The 23,959-nt window shown below is 38.6% G+C and overlaps 1 protein-coding gene across 9 annotated transcripts in view; it reads right to left on the reverse strand.

Annotated features, from left to right (window-relative positions):
• Positions 1 to 23,959, reverse strand: part of MEIS2 (Meis homeobox 2) — a 199,512-nt gene that overhangs the window by 168,010 nt on the left and 7,543 nt on the right. For all 9 annotated transcript variants that reach the window (XM_068548932.1, XM_068548921.1, XM_068548924.1 and 6 more), the window contains one exon: positions 15,197 to 15,311. In XM_068548932.1, the coding sequence (XP_068405033.1) occupies positions 15,197 to 15,311 (115 nt within the window). The remainder of the gene's footprint in view (positions 1 to 15,196; positions 15,312 to 23,959) is intronic.

The raw sequence follows: 23,959 nt of genomic DNA on the forward strand, positions 1-23,959 counted from the left end.
AGCACAGAGGCACTTCCCTTAAATTTGTAGGAGTTGGTGGAATCTCTAGCCATGACCTTGTCCTCGCTTTCTTGTACCTCTTAACTACTCAGTTCCACCTAATAAATCCATCACAGATTTGATGACTTGACACTTTGACAAACTCAACAATTTCAGGTGTGCTGACACTCCTCACCAGGAATTAATCCCTAAGTCAATGCTAACACCATCTACTAAGTTGCTACAAGTTATTAGATATTAACCAATTATCAAGTTGAAACAACAATTTATTCGACCAATGTCTATTTGTCACAAACTCCTCCGTACTGAGCACTTTGCTGGGTATACAGAGGGCGATACAGAGAGCTGGTCTATGGAGCCAGCAGTAGGTGAGCGAGTCGCCGTAATCAAGACTGATTTCTCAGCTTCTGTTTTCCTTACCTCCTGCTGTCCAGGATACCATAAAAACTCAGCACATGTTATCAGATAACATGCCTAAAAAGAGGCCAGTATGTTTAAGTAAGTTAAAAAAAAAAAAGTACATCTGTGTAGATGAAACAGTTAAAATGTCACAGCTTCAGAGATGACTGTCTCTAGAGTGAAGTTGTATGAGGTCAGAAGGCGTCCATGAACTCAGGGCTTTCACTGTCCTCCCACAATGCAGCCACGTTTCAAGGTCCCTGACAACATTCAAAGGGAAGCTTCCCCGATATTTCTGCCTTAAATGTCCAACATATGGAACAACATAGTAAAGTGTAAGAGCACCACTGTTTTCTCTAATTTTTAAAAAATCTGACACATTACTCTTTGGTGTAATTTTATTTCGGCCAGGGTCTGATTTTTGTTTTCTTTTTGCCAGTTGAAAGCAACTCATGCTTTACACTGGCAGAAAATGAGCAACTAGAATTCCATTTAGAATAAGAAACATGGAGAAAAGTCTCATCCATTAAGCGGCTGATAAGTATGCTGAAATGTGTAGAAGCACCAACATCTGTTTACACAGTAAACCCGTGTTTCTACTCTCAGGTTTGAAAGTTGACTAATGATATTAAAGACCAATGGCTCTCCAAATATGTCCATGTTCCTATCTACAAAATAAGGAGGACATCCTTTAGAAATGTTGCAACTCCCTGAGCTAACTGTTATAAAGAGCTCAAAATCTTGTAGAAAAACTCCTTGACAAACAAGACAAAATCAGGCTTTTTCTCACCGTACTACAAAGATAGTCTTAGTTGTACCACTAGCCTCTTCTTGATCATTTCAAAGCTGGAGAGACAAATGTGCCCAGCCTAATTCTCCCTTCTGCAGCCAAAAGGGGGTGACACACTTCTGTGGGTAATCCCACCGTAATGCTCAGGAGTAGAGCGTTTGAACACAGAAGTCTTCCCCCTCACTTAGTGACCAAGAGGGACTGCAGTTCTGGACCACCTGAACGCCCCTGAACACGACGCCTCCCCGCATCCTCCAACAATAAGGAAGAGTCAGGGAAAATTTTCTTGCCAAGAGAGGCAACACTTGTCTGGTGGCAACCAGTTCTAACAGTCTGCTAAACTGTTCTGGAGATCCCAGAACAGCTAGATGCAGGCAGCTTGGGCTTTTGCAGCTCTGTTTCCCAGAAATTTCCCGCTGGTAGATGGCATATCCAGTTCACGGCTCACCACCTGAAGCAGACGGGGGCGCAAGCCATCCACTCCCAAATGAGGGAAGATGGTTTTCCCTCCCCACCCCCATTCCTGCCTCCATGGATTTCTCATCCAGCCTCCGACCCAGCGGCCACTTTAAAAAAGGAAAAAGAGTTTGCTTTTGAGGAAGGAAAGTACATTGTATGCTTTGCATCAAACTAAGTGTTAATATGATTCATAACAGGATTCTGCTGGGATCCTCATTTTTACATTTTTGAGGGTGTAACCAAGTGGGCTGGCATTGAATTAAACACTCAAGGGATATTTAGAAAACATTGTTTGATTAATACAATCAAGGATAACTACAAGAATAGCTAAGTTAACAGAACATTCTGTACAAGTATAGCTGAAGCCCACAAGACTTCAGACTGTAGAGGAAATTGCCTTTTACACTACTGAAAATTGATCCTGAGCCCATGCTGACCTACCTTTTAAATACAAGATGCAAGAAGACTCCCTAGGACATTAAACCCTATCTGAGAGTACTTCAATGAAAGAAGCAGTCGAGGACAGCATTTTCCAGAGTGTGTTCTGGGGAAGATTGGTCCCCAGAGATAATGCAAAAAAGGGTTTCAATGGTTAAGTGAGTCTAGGAAGCCTGTGTTTCTACTCCTTGCAGACTTAAAATGCACATTAGCAAATTAGAGGATCTGAACATTCCTATACTAGACAAAACCCTGCTCCACTCCAGCTTTCAATCTATTTAACCACAAAGTCCTTTTATTTCTTTAAAGTGATGCACATTTAAATATCCATGGAACCATAGTTTTCCAAATATTGAAGAAGATATATTTACTCAGTCCTGTAGAGTCATTTCTAGTTGTTAATAATTACAACAACACTATAAAAATTTACCAAAATGTGTCCTCATAAACGTTTCTAGAATGAAGTTACATACTCGGGACCTTTGTGAATCACAGTAATTTAAGTGCTTAAATTACTTTAGAGAGAACGTCAAAGTTTTTTTTTTTTTTTAAGCTATTTGAAATTTGTTTCTTCATTCAAAAGAATATCCACTCTCTCAAACAGACAGTATTTCAGGCAAGCATATGGGTCTGCTATTTTGAAGACATAGTGAAGAATTTGTCATTGGCATTCAGAAGGAAGGCGATTATGTCACTACCCCCATTCAAAAATCTTCAATAGGTCCCCATTACCTACCAAATCAAGCACAAACTCCCCAGCCTGCTATTCAATGTCCTTCACAATATGGACCCAATCCTCCTTTCAAAGAAAAATAATAATTATTATTGAAGGCCTCCTATGTTATCATAGCACAATGCGGGGGCAAACAGGGAAGATGCTTAAGACATGGAAAGTGTCCTCAAGAATCTTACAGTCAAACAGGATGATAAATAAGTCATGTAACCAATTACTATAGCACAGGGGGAACCTGATTGTCAGAGGAGAGAATGAGAAAAATGTGCAATAGGACTTCAGAGGGAAGGAATCACTTTCCACTCATGAGCCTGGGGCTAGCGGCAGGGCTTAGCGCTGGGCTCAGGGCAGGCAGACGCTCCACCAGCTGTAGAGCCCAGTAACTTCGCTTTCCCAGGGATGAATGCAGGATTGCATTTTTAGGTTCCTCATCATGATGTCAGTTGTACAGGGTCAGCTGTCAACTCTTTTAAAAGCAACTTTTAAATAAAAAATATTTATAATGTTTTATTTACTATGAACCAAGCATAAAATTACTGTCATTTTAGATACATCACATCATTCAATCCTTGCTTCCCCAAATCTATTAGATTAGATATTTATGACTCCTGTTTTACAGGTATAAAGTGGAGGATTGCCCATGACGAGTGACAGATCTGATTATTTAAAGGCAAGCAGCGTGATGCCAAAGGCTACCTCCTTAACCACTGTGCTGCACTGCCCCTAAGTTATCGTACCTCATGACCAGGAAAAAAATCATTATTCATCCAACATGCATCATTCATTTCTACTTGAACAACCTTGCATGTGTACGTGGAATATTATTCCTTATCGTCTCCACTGATTGATAGATATCCATACTTCAAAACTCATGGCAGGGAAAAAGAAAACTATCTAGACAATGGTACCTATACCAAGGGAGAGGCCGGCATATTATTCTGGACTCTGTCCCCTTCCCTTCTTCCTACATGTAATCTATCAGTCCTCTCGCCTCCATCTCTACTGCCACTGTCTTAATTCAGCCCTCACCTGCCCTCTGGACTATCAACCCTTACTCTATACTTAGTCTTGTTTCTCTCAAATGTACTCTCCACATTCTCAAAGAGCTTTTTAAAAAACTATAAATCTCATCATAAACTCCTTTGGCTTAAATTTCTTTCATGGTAAACCCATATCCCCGGGGCATGGACTAAATATTCAGATGCCCAGGACCTCCCATGGAGATCCTGATTCTGTGTGGCTGTGGTCTGCCTGGGAATCTGTATGCACAAGCCCCTTAGGAGCTCCTTATCTCCAGAAAAGTTTGGTAAACAGTGCTCTACAGGATTAAGTATAAGCTTCTTAGCCTGGTAAACAAGGATCTTCACACACAGCCCCGACTTGCCTCTCCAGCCACAGCCTCTCTCACAAACAGCAGTATCAATCTGGTTGTCGCCCTGAACATGCCATGTTGCTTCCCACTTCGGGGCCTGTGCACCAGTTGCTCCATCCGCTTTCCGTCCACTCCCTACCTTGTTGGCCTGGAAACACCCACTGAAGGCCATCAAAGTCTTTTAAGGCCTCCCCAGTTTTGTGGAGCCTTCCACAGATATTTCAGACAGAATTAATCACTCCCTCGTCTGAAATACCTTACAACCAGTAAGTTATATGCGATATTAGAAGCCTGTGCATTTATCCGTTTACATTTCTGAGTTACTTACTAAAGAGTATAAAGAGGGGAGGCACCACATCTTATGAGCCGTGTATCTCTAGCATCTAGGATAGTGATTCCCCTCAATTACATGGTCAATAAATGTTAAACGAAGAGAATACTGGGGGCGGGGGGGAGGTGTCCACATTAATCGCCAAGCTAGACTTTTTAAAAACTAGTGTTTATTTAATCCTAGCAGTTACCCTATGAGATAGTTATTGTTCCCATTTCACAGGTGAAGAAACTAACACTCAGAAAGATTGTTGCTTATAAGTGGCAGGGCAAGGCTGAGTGTTCAGAGCCGTGTGCCTCCAAAGCTCCTCCCTCCGTATACCCCACGCCCTCTGTGTCAACAGGCCTTCCTTCATCCATGCCCCAGAACTGAATATCTGCCTTGCGTAAGAGTTACTTGCATACTTGCCCCCCACCTCACGGGAGATGGTAAGTTACTGAAAGCAGGGACCCTTGTAATTTTCATAGTTTTATTCCCAGAGTGCCTTGTTCAATGAATATCTTTGTGTATTGATTTTAAGCAACATACACTTAGAAGAGGTCTTGAGAGATCAAGAGCTTCCCGCCTCCAGACAGGTATATGTACATATCAGCCCTGGTGTGGGACAACGTGTCATAAAAGGACACCCACAAGGTAGATTCCACAAGCTTTCAATAATCCATGATTTATCAACTTTTCTACATCATTCACATTTAGTACATAGAGATTTTGGAGGTTTTATTTCAGCTGGTGGCATTTGTTACAAATGTTAGCTGGAAGAATGAATACGAAATTTTACACTCCTAGCCTACTTTTGTAAATTTCCAAACTTAAAAAAAAAAATGAATGCTTGGTTTTGAGGCCACAGTGACATCTCTAGCTGGCGGTGAGGGTTAAGGAATGAGCGTTTTGATTAAGCAAAACTTCTACTGACAAAAGGGTAACAGCTTCATCTGGTATGAATTATTGGTCTAAAAATAGAGTACAGTAAAATATTCTTAACTGTATAATTCTCCTGAAAATTATTTAGACTTTTGGAATTCATTTCAGGATAGGGTCTCAGCCTCTGTAATGATTATCCTTTATTATTCTACTTGTGACATATAGAAATTCCAACAGAGATTCTAATTGATTAGATAATGGATAATGGAGAAGTTGCTCTGTATTTACAAAATACACCTCACACTTCTGATATTAATGCCCCACCTTCAGTGTCCTACACCTGAATTGTGACAGTCTGCCATCCTCAGAAAATCAACTCTAAGACCTAGTTATTCTCTTACCAAACCAGGAAGAATAGTCTTTCCTCGTAAACAAAAGCAAGAAACGAAAAACATTATCTCACTACATATTATAACTATCCTGTAAAATGAAGGAGATAAAAATGCTAGTGTTACACCTCTGATTTAAAACAAAAAAGCAAAAACCAAAATACTTGCAGCCTTCCTCTATGTTAAAAGATAAAATGCACAAAGAAAAAATAAGACCGATGAATGTAAACATTAGATTCCTGGCGCCTGAATGTAAAAGATCATCTAATTCAGTCCTATTTTATAGGTGAGCAAAAGTCTGAAGAGATGAAGAGACTCATCCAAGGCCACAGAGCTAGAGGCGGTATAGGACAGGAGGACGGGAATAAAGGAACTAACAGTTACTGGTTCCAGGCAATGTTATGTGTTTAACACATGAGGTCTCACGTAATATAATATAATCTCCAGGACAACCTTGAGGGTAAGCAGTTTTCCCCTACTTTGCAGATGGAGAAACTGAATCTAGCAGACGTTGAGTAAAACTGGGATTTGAACCCATGTCTCTCTGCCTCCTAAGTCTGTGCCCTTTTCAGTGCAACCCTGACCCTAAGGCACACAGGCCTCTTGACTCACAGTCCGAGATTCTAGACAGAACCTCAAGCGGACGAAAAAGGGCTCAATACAGGGCTTGCTTATATCACCCAAAGTAAATTAAACCTGCTCAAAAGCAAACTATGAAAAAACTGGAAGGCATACGTAGGAAATCAACAAAAGCATGTGCCGCCTAAAAATTCAAGAATTACTTCCAGACTCTTTACCTGTATGTGAAGACCCGTGGCTTCCCCCAAGGTCAATCTCATCCTAAACAAGAAGTACAAGCAAAGTGGACCCTGAGTTCATCATGGGGAACTATTTGCCGCATTAAGCAATTTCCCTTGTTACATTACATTACATTACATTACAAGACATATCCATACACTTACTTTTGTATAGATAACATTATGAAAAGAAATCCCATGTCCAAATTCTGACCATATGTATATAATTTAAGACAACATTAAAGAACAAATAAGACAAATCCCATTTTAACTATTGTCTTAAAAATACTATTTAAAATAAGAATCTGAAATTTAAGATCCTACCTATAACCAAAATAATTCTAAGTTTAAGCTGATAGTCCATTGCCTTATTTAAGGCAGCACTGCATACAATAACACTTTAGTAAAAGAAAATAACTTTTATTATTTCTTAAGGAGGTAACAGGATTTTTTCAAATGTATCAACATGTTACAAAATAGAGCTGATGAGCACAAAGTTTTGATCGAATTGTTTCCACCTTAAAAAAACCGAAATCTGTGGATTTTGCTTATCGATTCAGAAGTGGACCTAATATTGCTAGACAGCTGAGTAAGTAATCGTTTCTTCCTTGAAAAACCAGGGTGACAGACCAGGAACCAAATAATTACAACACAAAATGTGAAAGATGCTAAAATAGAGGTAGAAGGTGCCACTGGGGTGCAGAGAAGAGAACACTGGCTTATGCCCCGGGCAAATCAGGAAGGCTTCCTGGAGGAGATGACACTAGAATTAGATTTTCCTCAGTAAGAATTCCCTAGACAGAAGGAGAGGGACACACTTCCTTTAGATCTCGCTCCATTATTTCCCTTTTCAAGACCTGGCTTTCCAGCAAGCCAAGGGACCTTATTGCTGTATAGAAGGGATATTACAATGGTTTACTTTCATTTTAACGAGAAATCAGATTTCAGTGAAATCCCATAGCTGTTTTCTTGCTGATCGTTAGAAAGGGAGTGAATAGCTCACAACTACTGAAGGATAAATTTGGTAGATAAAAATGGTTTATATTATTGTCTGCTGTGACATCAAAATATTTTTAAAGGCCAAATTAAAAGCAAATGTCAAATAGGAAGATGAAGAAAAAGCTATTCTCCCACTACCCCACCACCCCCCTTCCCAAGTTTAAAACAGTAAGAATTTCAAGGAACTTTCTGAGGGTAGAAGTCAGAAAGACAGAGAAAAGGGAGAAAAATAACATGGCGTCATTATAGACTATTCTTCCGAGGTAAAGACAAGACAATGAAGGGAAAAAATAGAACACGTGTATTACAATGTATAGCACCATAAGGCTGTGTTTGATGCTCTGGAGGGCTTCAACAAGTACTGTTCAGCCAAAAATCAATTGAAAAATCAGCATGATAACAGAGCATGAGTTGCCCTATAATAGCCTTAAGACCCCCAAGGCTATGCAAGTCCCTTTCATCTGCCACACTGCACTGACTCCAGGGGATCCTCACTTCCCCTCCCTGAGTACTGTGCCCGGCTGTATTTCTAACCCACTGCCTTACCCTCCCTTAGAAAGGGGAGCTGACAGGTCTGAGAATATTTTAAAGTGGTTCTAAAGAATTTTTTTTCTTTCCGCTTTATTCTTTATCTTTTCTGGACACGTGCACTCAAATTCATCCTATAATATCCACAATTTCCACAATATTAAGTGGTCAGGCATAATCTCTGATTAACCTAGTAATGTTCTCATGTTCTGAATGCCTTAACTAACCTACATGAAACTGCCCCTTAATAAAGTCAGAGTTCAGGTTTATGCAAACGTGACATGTAAGCAATTCACTGCATTGTTATAAAAATACATATAGAGTTCATTCCAAGATTTCATCTCAGTATTTCTTCAATCAATCACTTCCTCACAATGCCTGGTTTGTTCAATTTATATTTCTACTTGGCATTTGGTGCAAACCCCCAAAGATAAGATACATCTGTCCCCTAGTCACAGATCTTGGCATTTTTACCTTAACTCAATCGTGAAATGATTGGTTGAAAATTACCTTGCTTATCAGCAGGATTTCCTCATAATAAAACATTTTATTTCCAAACTTTTGAATGTGACATGAGATGTACCAACTCAGGAGTGACACATTAAAGCTTAAGGAGGACATATAAACACCCTGATCCGTGTAAGGGAAGGAAAAGCTAATTGGAAGTCAGCTTCCCTGTGATTATCAGCTTGTTTATGGGGAGGGAGGATGCCTCTGAATGGCACTGTAAATTCATCCCTGATTATGGCGTTGAAACCAGAGCTCATTTCCACAAGCTCCCCGAAAGCCCCCCACCCAATCCATTTTGTTTAGTTACAAAGGGTTGTGCACTGTTTTCAGAGAATGACAGTTTCTCATGCTCTGATTTTCTCCAGTTTCAAGAAAAATTAATCAGTTGCACAAGCCAGTTGTCAGATTTCACTCCCCTCATGGCAGAAAGCACACATATTCATTGTCTGCTATAAGAATAAATTTTAGTAATTTTTCCCCATGTCAATATGAATATTAGACTGACCCAATTAATATGAAATGCTTCTATGCTGCTGGAACAGACAGTGCTACAGAAAGAGCCATTTGCACAACCTGTTCATGATTATGGGCCATAAGGACACAAAGATGGCACACACATTTGTGGACCATCTGAATTCTTACACGGAAAGGGGAGGGGGAAGGGGAAACGGCATGACGTTAGCTTGACTGTCGTGGGTCATGTTTTTTAATCCGGAGTATTGGACATGTAACACAGCAACAAGAGCTGATCATTTTGTTTAATCACCTTTTGGATCTTTGCCAGATGGTCTCTATTGAGAGTGCTGCAAACAGAAAGAGATGAACTGCATCTAACACGCCACCAGAGCTTTCCCGTAGATGTCTGAGAACAGATTCCAACAAGAATTTAGTCTCAGAGCAGAAAGGGATACATTTAAAAACTATGTGCATTAACTATACTTTTCCCCATAGGATCCTCACTTGGCATGAATAATTTACCCACTCTTATGCTAATGGGATCATGAAAGTATCCCTCTGTCTTTAGTGCAGCTATTCTCAGCTTTCAGTAATTACCCCACCCAGTGAAAATAACATGGCTTCTGCATTGAACGGCCGACTAGTACCTGACAGTTAGAAAGATCATGGCTGACAGTGGACTGGTCCAGAACTGGACAGAGAACCCTTGTAGCCCAAGGAAGAGTACAGACACAAAGTAACACTGGTCATGGGGGGGAATGAACAGGGATGAAAAGTGGAGGAAAAGGGGGAAAGAAATTTTCCATTGTCAACCTTTCCTTTCTCTGACTTGCTATCAAGATTTTACTTAAGCAAAAATATGTTCTTCTTTACATTATTAAGTGTAAAAGACATTCATGACAAGATGCCTTTTAAAGGAAAAAAAGAGACCACACCTAAGGAAAAGAACTAGAGTTATCTTTAAAGCACATCTGCATTAAGTATTTATCAGAATTTTTAAAAATCTAAATAGTGGAAAATCCTCTGCATTTTGACTTTTGGAGGGAAAAAAAGATTACCAAACCAAAAAAAACAAAAAAGAAAACTCTTTCTCAACCTCTGTCCACAACTCCATGTTAGGTAGTTCACTGTGTAAAAATTATCAGGCTAAAACATCTGGGAAAGAAAGCTATGAAACAGCAGGGAACGTGGCTGGTTTATTGTTTATCTTTTGTTTATGAGGCAGTATTCAAGTTTAATTACTACTCTAAATTAAACTTTAACTGGCATCAGGAGACATCCCTTTACATTACTAAGTTAAAAAAAAAATCTAGAAATCCCAACTCCGGGTTTTTCAAGTAAGTTGATACATATAGGAAGAAATTACTCAAAATTAACAGCAATTATAGAAAGCTTTAAGCATTTATGGGCACCATTACATGCTCCTAGAGCATTTATTTATTAGAAGAGTTTAATTTTATTTCTAACGGTTGCTATTCCAAAAAGTCCTAAGAAAATCAACGGAAATTATTTGCATGTTTGCTGATGATTAAAGGATAGTATTCTTTTTTATTTTATTTGGGGAGCCAAAAGAGAATGAAAATGCAACATAAATATTCTATAATACAACAGCTTCTTCTGTGGCAATGTTTGATTCTCAATTACATTCTCAGTGAATCTTCTTATACAATTAGGAGGACAGGAAGGAAGAAAAATGTCACCGTATTTATCATAGCAGTAAGTGACCAGTTTTGGATGAACTTAGTTCTAGGAAAAATAAAAGTTAAAAGCAACTAGCAAAAGATTATGCCAGATGGCATCTGTCATATTGTATTTAGGGTTATTTTAAAGAGATTGCCGCCACTATGAAAACATTCCATTGACAGAGTTTTCCTAGACTGAATAAGAAATCCCGGTAGAACATATTCAGGACCCATATAAGTGGGTTTGAGGTTTTTTTCTCCCCTCCTTTAAATATAGAACTGGAATATTTTGGTGGGGAAGATACTATTTCATGCATTATATAATAACTCAACGGTGTAATCCTATCTTAGACTCTTGCTCACCTATAAACACATTAAATCTACAGTGGGTATTTTTAGATTTCAACACCATGATTTCTGAAGAGCTGCGTAATAAATAAATATCTAGCTATGGAATTCTAGTCTCGTTGCCTGGATGATAGAAAGAGACATCAACAGAGAAGTTTGGTAGGTGGCAGAGTTGAGGGGAACTATGCTGGCTTGTACAGCCCTGTGTCCTGAAAGATGAGAGACGTATAGATGATCGAATGCTAATGGATTTAGGTTAAACTGGGTCTGGCAACAGCATGGTTAACGTGCGTGTGGTGTGCAGTGTGAGCTCAGCAGTTACTGGGCCAACTGTCTCGGTATTTCTGGGAATCCTGCCTATTCACAGTGCAGGGATTGTTCAATTGCTGCAAAATGTACAAAATGAATTTTACAAAAATGAATTGTAAGGAAGGCCCCATTACAACAATTTTACAGCAAAGATGTCAACATCAATTTTTCTTTCATGCCTAGCTAATGATTAAAACAGCATATTCCATTTGCCTAAGACAATTTATTTCATATTGGCACATCAAAATATTGAAATACAAAGTTATCTTTACTCTACCCTTTTTATTCACTGCTGCTGAACCCACACCATTGTTCAAACCCGGAAAAAATAAAACAAACTTGGCACGAAATACTTAAAACAAAGGCTCATCAATATCCTCCAATTTGTCAACATCTCAATTACAGCACTGGAAAAAATGTAAATTTCATGTGCTCTAAACACTGAGAGGTCTATTCTCTTGCCAATTCACATGCGTAACTCCCATCAGCGTTAATGGGAGTTACACAAACCCATCAATAATAATAATACTTTGTACATATATTGTGCCTTTCATCTAAGGCTCTCGAAGTGCTCTGTGAACAAGGGGGCTGCTTCCTAGTCTTTACTCTGGCAAAACCCACAATGAAATACAAAGCAGCTTTTGACTCATCAGGTACCGAATTAGGGACCCCAAGCCTTATTATCAAGCCCAATTTTACTGATGGGAAGCCAGACACAAAGAGGGCCAGTTACTTCCCCAGAGTCCCAGTCTGCACCCTAATTTTATCCCTGAAAAACCAGATTTTTTTCTTCATTTTCATGTGACTAACAAGATAAACTCCCTTCCTTTAGCCGCTTTTAGCCAAATAAATCAGAGTGAATTAGTCTGGTTCCTATTTATGTAGTTTACTGCTAGGCATGTGCTGTGTGGAAAAGATAGTAAGGTCAGGTTTCACATTTTATCAAGTTTGTTCCTTAGAATATTTTTAAAATTTGATTTTTCCCCCTCCTTTTGGTTTGCTGCACAAACACGGAAAAGGAAAAGATGACCTTTCACCTGTGTAACTGTAGCTCTTTCCCTATCAAGTCATAAAATAATGAGATATTTTTAAGTTCCAAAGTAAAGATGTGTATGACTCATTTTAGTAGAAATATTCCCCAAATTATAAAGCAACATAAATGCATATATTGTTTTACAGCATATGGCTATTAAAGTTTAATTTAAAATGTGTATGAAAACATTGTCTTTAGTACAATTCATCCCTATTTTTTCTGTTTATCATAATTTGTTTTGAAACTGAATCATTTTACAGTTTTCCATATGCCTGTTGTGCTAATAAATTCTGAATAAGCAAGAAAACTCTTTTCTAAACTAAAATGCTTGGTTTCCAATGAGACACTTTAATATGTTTAATACGAAGAACATAAATTTCCTTCGTAGGTTTCCCATTATACATCAACCCTAAGATTTAACCTAGGATAAGCATATGTGATTTCAGTCAATATCTCTGTTGACTTTGCCCTGAAGCAGATAATTAATCTTTCCCACAGAAAGCTACTCTGGACAATTTGGTGGGACAAAATACCTTGAAAACATATATCGAATACCCTTCAACATGTGTTTTGGAGTCACTGATGTGGTCAGCCAGGTAGGAAATTCTCCATGCCAAGAGTCTCCATTTTCTAGGAATCATAACTTTTTTTGTCCCTCACACTTTAATACAGTAAAACGACTGACTTCCTCGTACTCAAACACATAAGCTACCATGTCCATTCTTTAATCCCACGGAGATATGATTAAAGGAACAAAATCCTACAGGGATCAAATCCTTCAACATGGCATCAGTGGGTGCAGCTACCCACAACACAGAGGTTTGTGCGTTATGGTTTTTACCCAATGTATCGGCCTCAGAGTTTTTCTCTTTCCAGACCAAAAACAAAAGCAAAAATAATAAGCCAGCAAAACTAACCAAAATGATAAAACTCTATGCCTTGGCCGTGGCCGCAGCTGTCCTGTGCTCCAAACCTCAGGGTCGTCCTTCTCTGCCTTCCCTTCTCTCTGGTCCTCTCCTGCTACCTTGCTGGCCATAACTCAACCAAGCCAACTGAACCAGTCAGTTTTAAATTTCAGTTGGGACCTTGGTGACCTGTTAATGAATCCACAGAGAGGAGAAAAACTCACAGTGTCGAGTTATGCCTGGTGTTGCTAGCTGACTTTGAGTCAGAAATGCTTGAAGCGTTAACGTAATTGCAAGAATGTGAAAAATGAAGCGCCAGGCTCCTGAGCAAAGTGAAAGGTCAAAGCGAGCCTCACACACAACAGTCTTTGGAAGATAGCCTCATTAGACCATTAAGCCTGCTTCTCCTTTCCCCCTCTCTCGTACCATGTTTAGGGTAATTTGCTTTTATTAATAAATACATTCCCTCCTTTGTGGCACAGTAATTTGGGGTGGAGAGGAAGGGCGGAGTCTTAGAAAGCTTTTCAGACTTAACCACACCAAGAAGTGCTTCTCCATGGCATGGAAACACAAGGAAGCCACTGCGTTGCAGATCTACTGAATGTATATACATTTCATCTTCAAAATGCCTTATAGTTTAGTTTTCTTACATACAATCTAAGTGGTCTAATAAAAACAGTATAGAAAGCCTAAGCAGATACAGTTCACAAGTTCTTCCACAATTTACCATCTGATAGTATTCATTTCTGCGTTAGTTGCAACTTGCTTAAACCTAGATTCTAAGTTGGACCCATTCATAAGTTAATGGCATCCTAGAAGGGACACTTTTCTAGACTCTTCTAGAATACTAGGAATCCAAAATCCATGGCCAGGAACTTGGAGGAGTAAAGGCACTCGCCCTGCATCAACCACCCTTTTCTAAATGGCATGTATGACTACAGCTCAAGCTGTTAAACTGTCCTCCACTTGGAAGACTGTCTAATGCTTAAATATTGTGGCCATAAACACAGTCCTAATAGAGATGAAATAGACCTAGGAGATCAGACACCATCTAATGTAAAATATTAAAAAGTAAAATCTACACACTTTCCTGGCCCACATTCAATAATGCGTCTTCTTTTAAATTATTATTTTAGCCACAGAAGAGTCATCCCTACCAACATATAATTGCTCTCTGTGTGACAGGTGAGTCTTAAATGGTAAAATTTATTCTAAATTACTCTAGGCTTCCTTGTCACCTGTAGTTGACGTTCCCCTTGCCTTCTGATTATTCTAATTTTTAGGATTTGTGACAAAAGTCACCACGTCAGCTGAATGGAAATGGGGACAAATAATCTAAGAATTTCAAAATCCACCTTCCCAAAATACAATTCCATATAAAATTCACACAGTACTTTGGAGCTAATAAGAATAGATTTTTGCATCATGTGTGCTTTAGAGGCAACATTGCCTGATTATGGAAAACCCTTATAGTTGATGTTACGAATAAAATATCCCATTTATAGTATAATTCAAACTACTGCATCATAGCAGCGAAGTAGATCTGTCATTCTATTTACTTACACACAGGAGTAAAGTGCAGATAACCAAATTTGTAAAAGAATTGGCAGAACTAATCGATTGTTATTGTAATGCCTGCTTAAAGATTAGACATCTCACTTTGGCCTTTTTTTTTTTTTTTTCTTGTAAGTAATGTAAGTTAAGGAAAGGAAATACTGTCTCCCTGAACAGCAGCTGATTACACTCCCTAACCTGCCACTCTCCTGTTTACAGGGAGGCAGATGTACCAATATCATAAAATACTGAAGTTATTTTAGTCATGCCCACTTTGCACAGGGAGAATGCTTGACCTTTTACCTTGCTCACTGCTGTTGTCTCCACTCTGGGATGCATGGCCCCCACTGGAGGGCCCTGGGGTGCCTGCTGAGTGGGTGGAAGTTGCATCATCGTGGTCTCGCCAAGATGCAGGATTCTGATGTCAGGAGGCCAAGGAATTTTTCCACAGTTACCATTTCAGCCATAAATGAGGAATCAAGAGGAAAGGTGCAGAGAGAGACAAAAAATATGTACATATTAGTATTTGGGGAATTAGGCACATATAGATGCCATGTTACAGTATGTTGTCTTTTCAGCAATAGGTACCAAAAGAAAGAAAAGATGCTCTAAAATCATGATGAAGTGATGGTTACATCAGTGTACACATTTGCTAAAACCAACTGAAATAGATGCTTAAAACAGATTCATTTTATTATATACAAATTATACCTCAATAAAGTGAATTTTTAAAGTTAGGAAAAAAAAAAAAACCTCCTTAAAAATCTAAAAGCCTGCTATCTTAATTAGGGCACACTCTTCCAAGAAATAGGTCCCAGTGCTCTTGGATACCAAATACTTCAGAACATTAACATCTACAAAACTCTATGACTCCCTTAAAAAATTCACAGACTGTAGAATGTATGGGACAGCCCTTCACATCAAATACACTGCCCTAAAACAGCCTGAACTAACTCTCAAGATCATCGTCAACTTATTATACAACCAACAGAGACAATAATATTAATCACTGCATCAATACCTTCTGCTTTAATTTGCACAAACAACAATCAGAAAATGAAACAACTATGAACTGTTACCCATCTAATAAGATGGTTAAGACTTCCTTTTGAGCTGCATGGAAGGTTTAAAGTCACAGAGCAGTGCTTTTTCCTGGAAGAACTGCTTGTTTTAAAGGACACATAAGGTAAGCCGAGAGTTATAGCTCACGCTACTTTGCTGAGTGTATTCTTCTCCTGTTCCTCCTCCCCTTTCCTGATCATTCCCAATACCCTGCTGTTGCTTAAAGGAAAACAGGAATTCTAATGTACAGGAAGGACTTTATCAGCACCACATGAAGGCAGGCAAGAGATGGAATTTCCTCTGGCAGAAATGGAGAGTAGGAACAGCACATGAAACAGACCAGCCTTAAGGACAGAGCTGTACACTTGTCACCTGTATGCAATGACTTTAACTAAGCACACAGAGCTACTAGCAAGCAAATTTGTTCCGGGGTGCAGGGCAATACTTTGAGGGCAAAATAATCTAAAAAGCCCCATCAATCTCTCAAAGTACACTATTTCTTCTTCCTAGAATTGGTGACTAAGGACTCAGACTCACATGCCTGTAGGCAACATTTTGACCATCTGAAAACAACCCTGCCGTGTTGTCATTATATATAGTTTATCCAGAAGAAAATCAGTCTATCATTTTTCTCAACCTCAACCCTATAATGTACAAATAGAACATAAAACTTCACCAAAATAAAATCAAGAAACCAAGGTGAGACAAAATAGGGAGCGAGTCTCATTTGGAAGAAGAAGAACAACAAAAAACATGTTTGCCTCTACAGATCTGCTACAAACCACTGTAAATTAATATTCAGCATTTTTGATAGATGGTGAAATGACCCAAAGCTCTAGAGATTAATAACACCTCTATCAAATAATGCTGCTGACACTGCTATCATGCAAGCCATTGATTCAGAGGGAAAACCTTAAGCAGAAATTTTGTGATTATGAATATGGCACAGGTATAGATCTCTAAAGTAAAGATACGTTTTCGAAAGTAGATTAGGGAACAAAGTCGAGCAGAATAAAATGAAAACCAAGGTTCTCTGCTGCCTGTATGAAGACAAAGTCGTGCCTGTGACATCTCTTTTTGTCTAAATTAGAAACCCCTCCAATAGTTTCAAGCTAAAAGCAAACAGAATACAGGGACTCTTCAAGATTTGCAACCTTTTCGCGTTAGCTGTTTGCCGATGGTAATCAGATAAAGAGCTAGAAGAAAAGAAAGAAAGAAAGAAGGAAAGAAAGGAAGGAAGAAGGAAAGGAAGGAAGGAAGAAAGAAACAAAGAATAGCATGGTGTGAGTTTAGTCCTGCAACAACACTGGCTAGAGCCTTCTTTTAGAAAATGCAATTACTGCAACACAGTCACCTAAGATAAACTTTTCAGCGTACACAGCAAGTGATGTAAATTTTATGCACCGCAGGCTTTTTTTTTTTTTTTTTTTTTAAAGAGCAGGTGATATACAAGCTGGTTTTTTTTTTAATTTTTATTTTTATTTATTTAAACACTATTTTATTTATTTATGGCTGTGTTGGGTCTTCGTTTCTGTGCGAGGGCTTTCTCTAGTTGTGGCAAGTGGGGGCCACTCTTCATCGCGGTGCGCGGGGCCTCTCATTATCGCGGCCTCTCCAGACGCGCAGGCTCAGTAATTGTGGCTCACGGGCCTAGTTGCTCCGCGGCATGTGGGATCCTCCCAGACCAGGGCTCGAACCCGTGTCCCCTGCATTGGCAGGCAGATTCTCAACCACTGCGCCACCAGGGAAGCCCCGTACCGCAGGCTTTTTATTAAGCTGGCTGCTATAAAAGCTCCTTACCCCTCATGAAAATTACAATAATTAACCACTAACACCTCAACTATGTTTTAAGGCAAATGTCATCTAATAGCTATTATATAATCGTTCAAATGAAGGTCCAGCGAGTCTTTCTGTTCGGGCGCTAGAATGATTTTAAGGGATCACTCAGAAGGACTTCCTGCAATGGAATGCACTGGTCTGTCCCCATCAGTCAAACCTGTACTGAGTTTTAAAGTCAGGCCTCACTAGTTTATAATTCAGTTGATTTCCTTCCCTGGTTTTCTGGAGGAGGTGGTCTCTAAGCCAAAGGGGTGAAAAATAGGCCACGTAACCAAATATTACTTTTAGAGCAGCCGGTTCCTCCAAACGAGTTGGGTCTTGGGCTTTCAGCCCAGTCCTGAAATTTGCTCAAGTTCACTATCTAACCCACCATGCCCCCGTCTCTTCCGCCTCATCTCCCTCACATCCTCAAAGATGCTGTCCTACAAAAGTGTCACAAGATGTTTATTTCCATAGAGTGTCTCAAGGTTTATGTTCTAGGTTGAGAGACTGACACAAGCTAGTACCAGGATATTCATCTAACTTGAAAGTAGGAAAAACAGCTGAATGCCTCTGAGGTTTCAAGGTTGAAGAGTTACCCCACAGTTTTCTGTACTCAGCTACACCCTGGTGACTTGATCAAAGACACATATTGATAATCTGGCCAATAAAAAACTGCTACCTCCTCCATAAAAAAACTTTAGCAGCAACATGGATAGATACAATATAGTCCTTTACCCATAACACTGGTTTGTTCTCAGACTGAAATATTTGTTTGTATCACAACTCCGTTCTTCTTCTTCTTTTCCCTCCCTAGATAGTTTCCAAGTTTACATCTTTCAAGAATAACTGCCTGGCTTTCTGCCAAATTATATGCAGAAGTTTAGTGAATCTTGAAACCAAAGTGGCATATGAAAGCATGCAAAACACATGACGTACGTAGAAAAATAAAGGGGAATGCTTTCTGTGTGCATGTGTGTGGGTGAGTAGTCAGGTAGACGCATTCCACAATATACGTCCTGTTCTTCAGCCAAAAGTATCATGAAGACATCCGAGGGCAAGAAGGAAACATGCTTCTATTCCCAGAGGCTTTAATAATTAGGAGTCAAATATGGTACTCTTCTTGCTCTTACGTAATTGCGTTAAAGAGCGGTGTTAGCAGGAGGAAAGCAGTGAATACTGAATGGAGCACAATAGAAGGAGATGGTAAATAGATACAAGAAGCTAGGTCTCCAGGGGCAGTATTTTCTATTTGCTGGGTTACAGACTCACAGCTGATAATGCAAGTTGTAATTAATATAAAAGCAGGAGACAAGATGGGGAGAGCTTGTAGTAGCGGGGCCACAGGAGATCACTCCGCTGCTCTCCTCTGTTTCTCATTTACACACAGCTTTCCCTAGAAAACACAGTTCTGCCAGTGTTTTCTCCCTTGAAAGTTAAAAAAAAATTGATTTAGCACCATCATTGAATTTTGCTAAATCTAGGAAAGAGCATAGAGAGGATAGGCGTCTCTGGGCATAGAAAGCAAATCCTCCACGCGCCTCTTTTGTTGAGGTTGCAGATATGGTGGAAATTATAACGTTTTACACCATTATGGCATTTCTGTGGGGGGGACGGGGCTGCCTATAGGACAATACTTAACAAGTCCCATTGAATTGGCGGGACCGTTGAAATGATTCCACACGGCTCATGGTTCTTCCGTTACAAAAAGACAATGGAGTAAAATGTGTAAGCATTTCTAAATAAATACAAAACCGAATGGGAAAGTAAAATGTATTAAGCTTCTAGGAGTAAAAAAAGAAGCTATACTACACACAAGTTTACCTAAAATAATCTGAAACTCGTCTTAGACCCCAAATGAAAAGGTGATGCAGTGGATGTGGTATAGGAGAAAGAGCCTTAAATTGGAATTAAGACTCAAGGGTACCACCTCCAACTGTCATGTGACCTCAGGTGAGAACTTCATTTTCCTGGGACTTGTTTCCTTTCTCTCTTTAAAATTAAGAAGTCAGACAAAATAATCCCTAAGGTCACTTCCACTTCTTATTTCTATTATTAAAGAATACTTAAAGCATTTGATTTTCTAGAACCTACACAACTAAAACACGATATATAACACCAAGCCAAAAAAAACCTACGAACTTGTTAAATACTGTAGAGTAATTCAGAATATGTACTTGTAGGTAGAAAGTAATAATAAACATATATAAACATATTTTAATCAGCAAACGGAGCATGCAAAACTAGTTTGACTCGAGATGTTCACACAATAAAGGCAAGATATGCTTGTAACAGTACACATAATTCATGTAAGTTACAGATTTCCTATGACTTAAAGATGTTTTAACTCCTAATTAACATTGTGCAAAAATTATTTTTAAAAAGAAGAGAAAGACTCCTATCATGAGGTAGTCAAGCCTACAAAAGTTAAAAACGTTAATTGTACAGTTTGAAAAAAATGGTGGAATTTCAACTTTGGTATTCTAAAGTTGACATAAGAACTCAGGAGAACTGTGTGTGCTTTCAGAACATGGACTCACTCTTTAAAAATGTAAATAGAGCCGGGGTCTTTCCCTCATCTCCCTGCTTCCACCCTGTATTAAGCTTTGGGAATTAATATGTGGGCAACTCTCACGGAAGTGGCAGGTACTCTTTGCAAATGATTCCTCCTCCATCTAATGGAGCAACTTTTAGAGAAGACAGAAATTTATTGTTGGTGTGTTATCATGTTATAAAATGCCTCCTATAATTTTGAATTGTGTTGGGATACTGTATAGGACGTTTAGCCTGAAAAAAATGGGAAAATGAATTTTAATGCATCAAAGTTTTAATCTGATAGTGAATGTCTGTGGTTGTCAACTGCACCTTTGTTTAATTTCATCTCATCACAGTTTCTCTGAAAGCAGACTCCAACTGCACAACCTACATGATTTCACTAACAAAATTATTCTCCATGGGAAATTGACAGAAAGGCCATCAACCACCAGAAACTACACAACAGCAACAGAAACCCATGCCCCCAGCCAGGTCTCCTTGAGTTGGTAGACAGAACTCAGAGGTAGAACTTTCCCGGAACAGGTCCCCCGAGACCTTGGATAACACACCGTGAGGTCTGATCTTACACTAGAACGTAAGAAACTACCTGATAAAATAAATCATTCATATTATTAATGTTAGTCAAATCCCAATATTACGCCTTGATATTCTATAGACCAATCACTTAAACCTATCTCTCTCCTCGCTGCCCACTCCCGGCTGATTTTTCAGACACTTGCCTGAATTTTGTCAGAAGCAAGGTTCTAGTGATTCTTCCCTTTGACTTAACCCATTTTTTAAAACTGTACAGACAAATAAATTTGACATATTCAGAGATGCAAAAGAAAACAAGAGAATATTTTCATTTAAAATACAGCTTTCAACGTAGAAATTAAAATAATTTTTCTTTTATTAGTCAGGTTATCAGAGCCATTCAATTTTCAGGCACCTGCCATTAACTGTTAGTAGATACAATTGTATTTTCTTCCCTATACTTAATTCATCCAAAAAAATAAATAAATAAAATGTAGTTCCTTATACACATTAATTAGGAATAACAATATTACTGTATGCACTTCAGGTGAATGGAGCTTAGGTCAGAGAATGTATTTCAAAAACAAATATAGTTCATTTATCTAAACATGATCTAAAGACATGTACTATCTTTATATGTATAAAGATATTACAGTGCAGACAAATAAAATACATCATTTGTCTGCACTAGATCTAAAGACCCGATCTAAAATTACGTAAAGTAGAAAATGTGGATATCACCTATTATTCAGAAATAGTACAGACTAGGGAAAGCATGATCATGCCACAACAGTTTTCAAGTTGAAACTTTTTTTCAGGAATTGGTTACTTGACATGTTTATTTTAAACATAATAAATTTGAACGTCTGGGAAACTTAACATGAACTGCAGCTGGAAAATAGAGTTCTACCTCCTTTCACCATCATATTTATTCTCCCTAATATCCCAAAGAATACTGTAATAGCTGTTTCCTACCTATAAAAATTACTCTTATGTTATAGTAAGAGTATAAAAGACTTTATAATATTAAAAATATTAGCAAGCATTCACTATGAATCTACTAAACATGACAAAATAGTAGCCAATGTTGCAAATTTTATTTTCTATTTAATTCCAAACTTCCTTTTATCAGTATGCCCATCATGTAAGTGTCGATAAGAAATGAACAAATTCAGTCTCTTCACTGAATTTAACATATGGAAGGTAAGACATTAGCGCTGCCTTCTTTTAATGCATCTATGTTACATCAGATTATTTATATAAAATTATGGAATGTGAAATCAGCATGACAACAGCCTGATTTACTAAGCAATAGTATGTAAAACTCATTCTTAAAAGTCAGCCAAAAATACTTGCTTTCAAGATATTTATATCAATTACTTTTACATATTTCTATTTTTAAAAATTTTAATCAAAAAATCAAAAGCTCTTTTGGTACCTAATATTTTGCTCCTGACGCTTCTCTCTCTGCTTTCCACTACGCAGAATCACACACTTGTTCTTTCTTTTCTCTCTTTCACTCTCTCTCTCCCTGCCCGCTCCTTCCTTAAACACACACACACACACACACACACACACACACACACACACTCACACAAAGTAGCTTGATACCACTTAATAAGGATAGAGGTGTATGTGTTTTGGGGGTGTCAAACAGCTGTCACAAACTGTCACCTCCAGAAGAGAAACCTTGGCACACAACAAATTAAACTACACTTCTTTTTTAGCTGTCATTATTCATAGCCAATAAATTGAAATGCTCTCAGCATTTCATGTGCAAATAAAACCACGAGGAAGCCAGTAGATCAGAATAGTGGGCCAACAGATAAAACAGAGAAAACAACACGCTGTCTTGGTCCTTCTGAAGCGGCTCATCATCACCCCTGCACTAGCGTGCACCAAATGAGATCCAGCCTGGGGCAATGTATTAAATATGCATATCAAAGCAAATGAAAAAGTAAACCTGGAGATTCAAATTGGATATACATTTAACATGCTGAAAATGTCCCACTCTACCACTTTTCAGGTAGTGGGTCTGAGGTCTTTTCACTTTTTTTGTGGCTGGGGGGTTGAAGGAGGAGGGCAAGCTTGCAGAAGAGGCTGAAGTGTAAGAGGATTCACTTTGTAGGGGGAGGCTTGGGAATGAATACATTCCATATACCTATGGTACAGAAGTATCAAAAATGGTAAAAACTCTCCAAGGTTTCCTCTCACCTCCTGCATAAAATTCAAGTCCATGGCAAACTTCGCCATTTCCCACTCGGTTTGCTGGTGGAACAAATTATTGCTTCCTTTCAAAACAAATAGCAGGGGGCTAAAGTAAAAATGTTATAGTTCAGACTCTAGGAAATAAAAGGTTTTAAATTATGATGCCCAATGAGGTGGCAAGACCTCATGGGTTCAAAATAAATCAGTTGTCATATTTACTTGATTGGGGGCTTCAAAGAGAAGCAACAAATGTTTCAGTTGATTCTTTTATTCAAAGACGATGATTGTTACATTATTAAAGCACTCTCTTCCTAGGTACAACTTCTTTCTTGAGTGTAATTTAATATTACAATAGTTCCATAAATTGGCATTGTCTATCAGCCAATACTATAAACAGCCTAGTTTACATTATCTCTTCTATGTAAACATCAGCATGCTCTAGTTCCATACATACACTTGAAAAAACAATTGCCAAGAAACTGTTTTAGAAAACCAAGTAGTCAAGACCCCTAGAAATGGCACAAGAAAAGCTTTTGGCTGCAGACAACTGTGAACTTCTCATCCTACAAAACCATGTAACTAGATTTCTTCCCATTCCCCCTAATAGTGCAAAATGCATATGAATATAGAAACAGGAAACAATGAAAATAAACAAGTAAATGACAACAACAACACTTTGAACAGAGTGTCATGCCTTGCAGACCACAACCACACATCATATAGCGGCATATCAGCAAATAAACTTTCCATAGCTGCTTGCTGCACCCGTTTGATTTCAGAGAACACACTCAATATACAAAAGAGCTCCCCAACGTTTCCTCCGTCATGACGGGAAAAGACAAGAGGAAAGGTAAGCATGGGCGCTTTCAACATCACAGTATTTATTCTGTCTCAGAACTGGACTTCAGG

The sequence above is a fragment of the Eschrichtius robustus genome, chromosome 1 (genome assembly GCF_028021215.1).
Source record: "Eschrichtius robustus isolate mEscRob2 chromosome 1, mEscRob2.pri, whole genome shotgun sequence".
Taxonomy (NCBI): Eukaryota; Metazoa; Chordata; class Mammalia; order Artiodactyla; family Eschrichtiidae; genus Eschrichtius; species Eschrichtius robustus.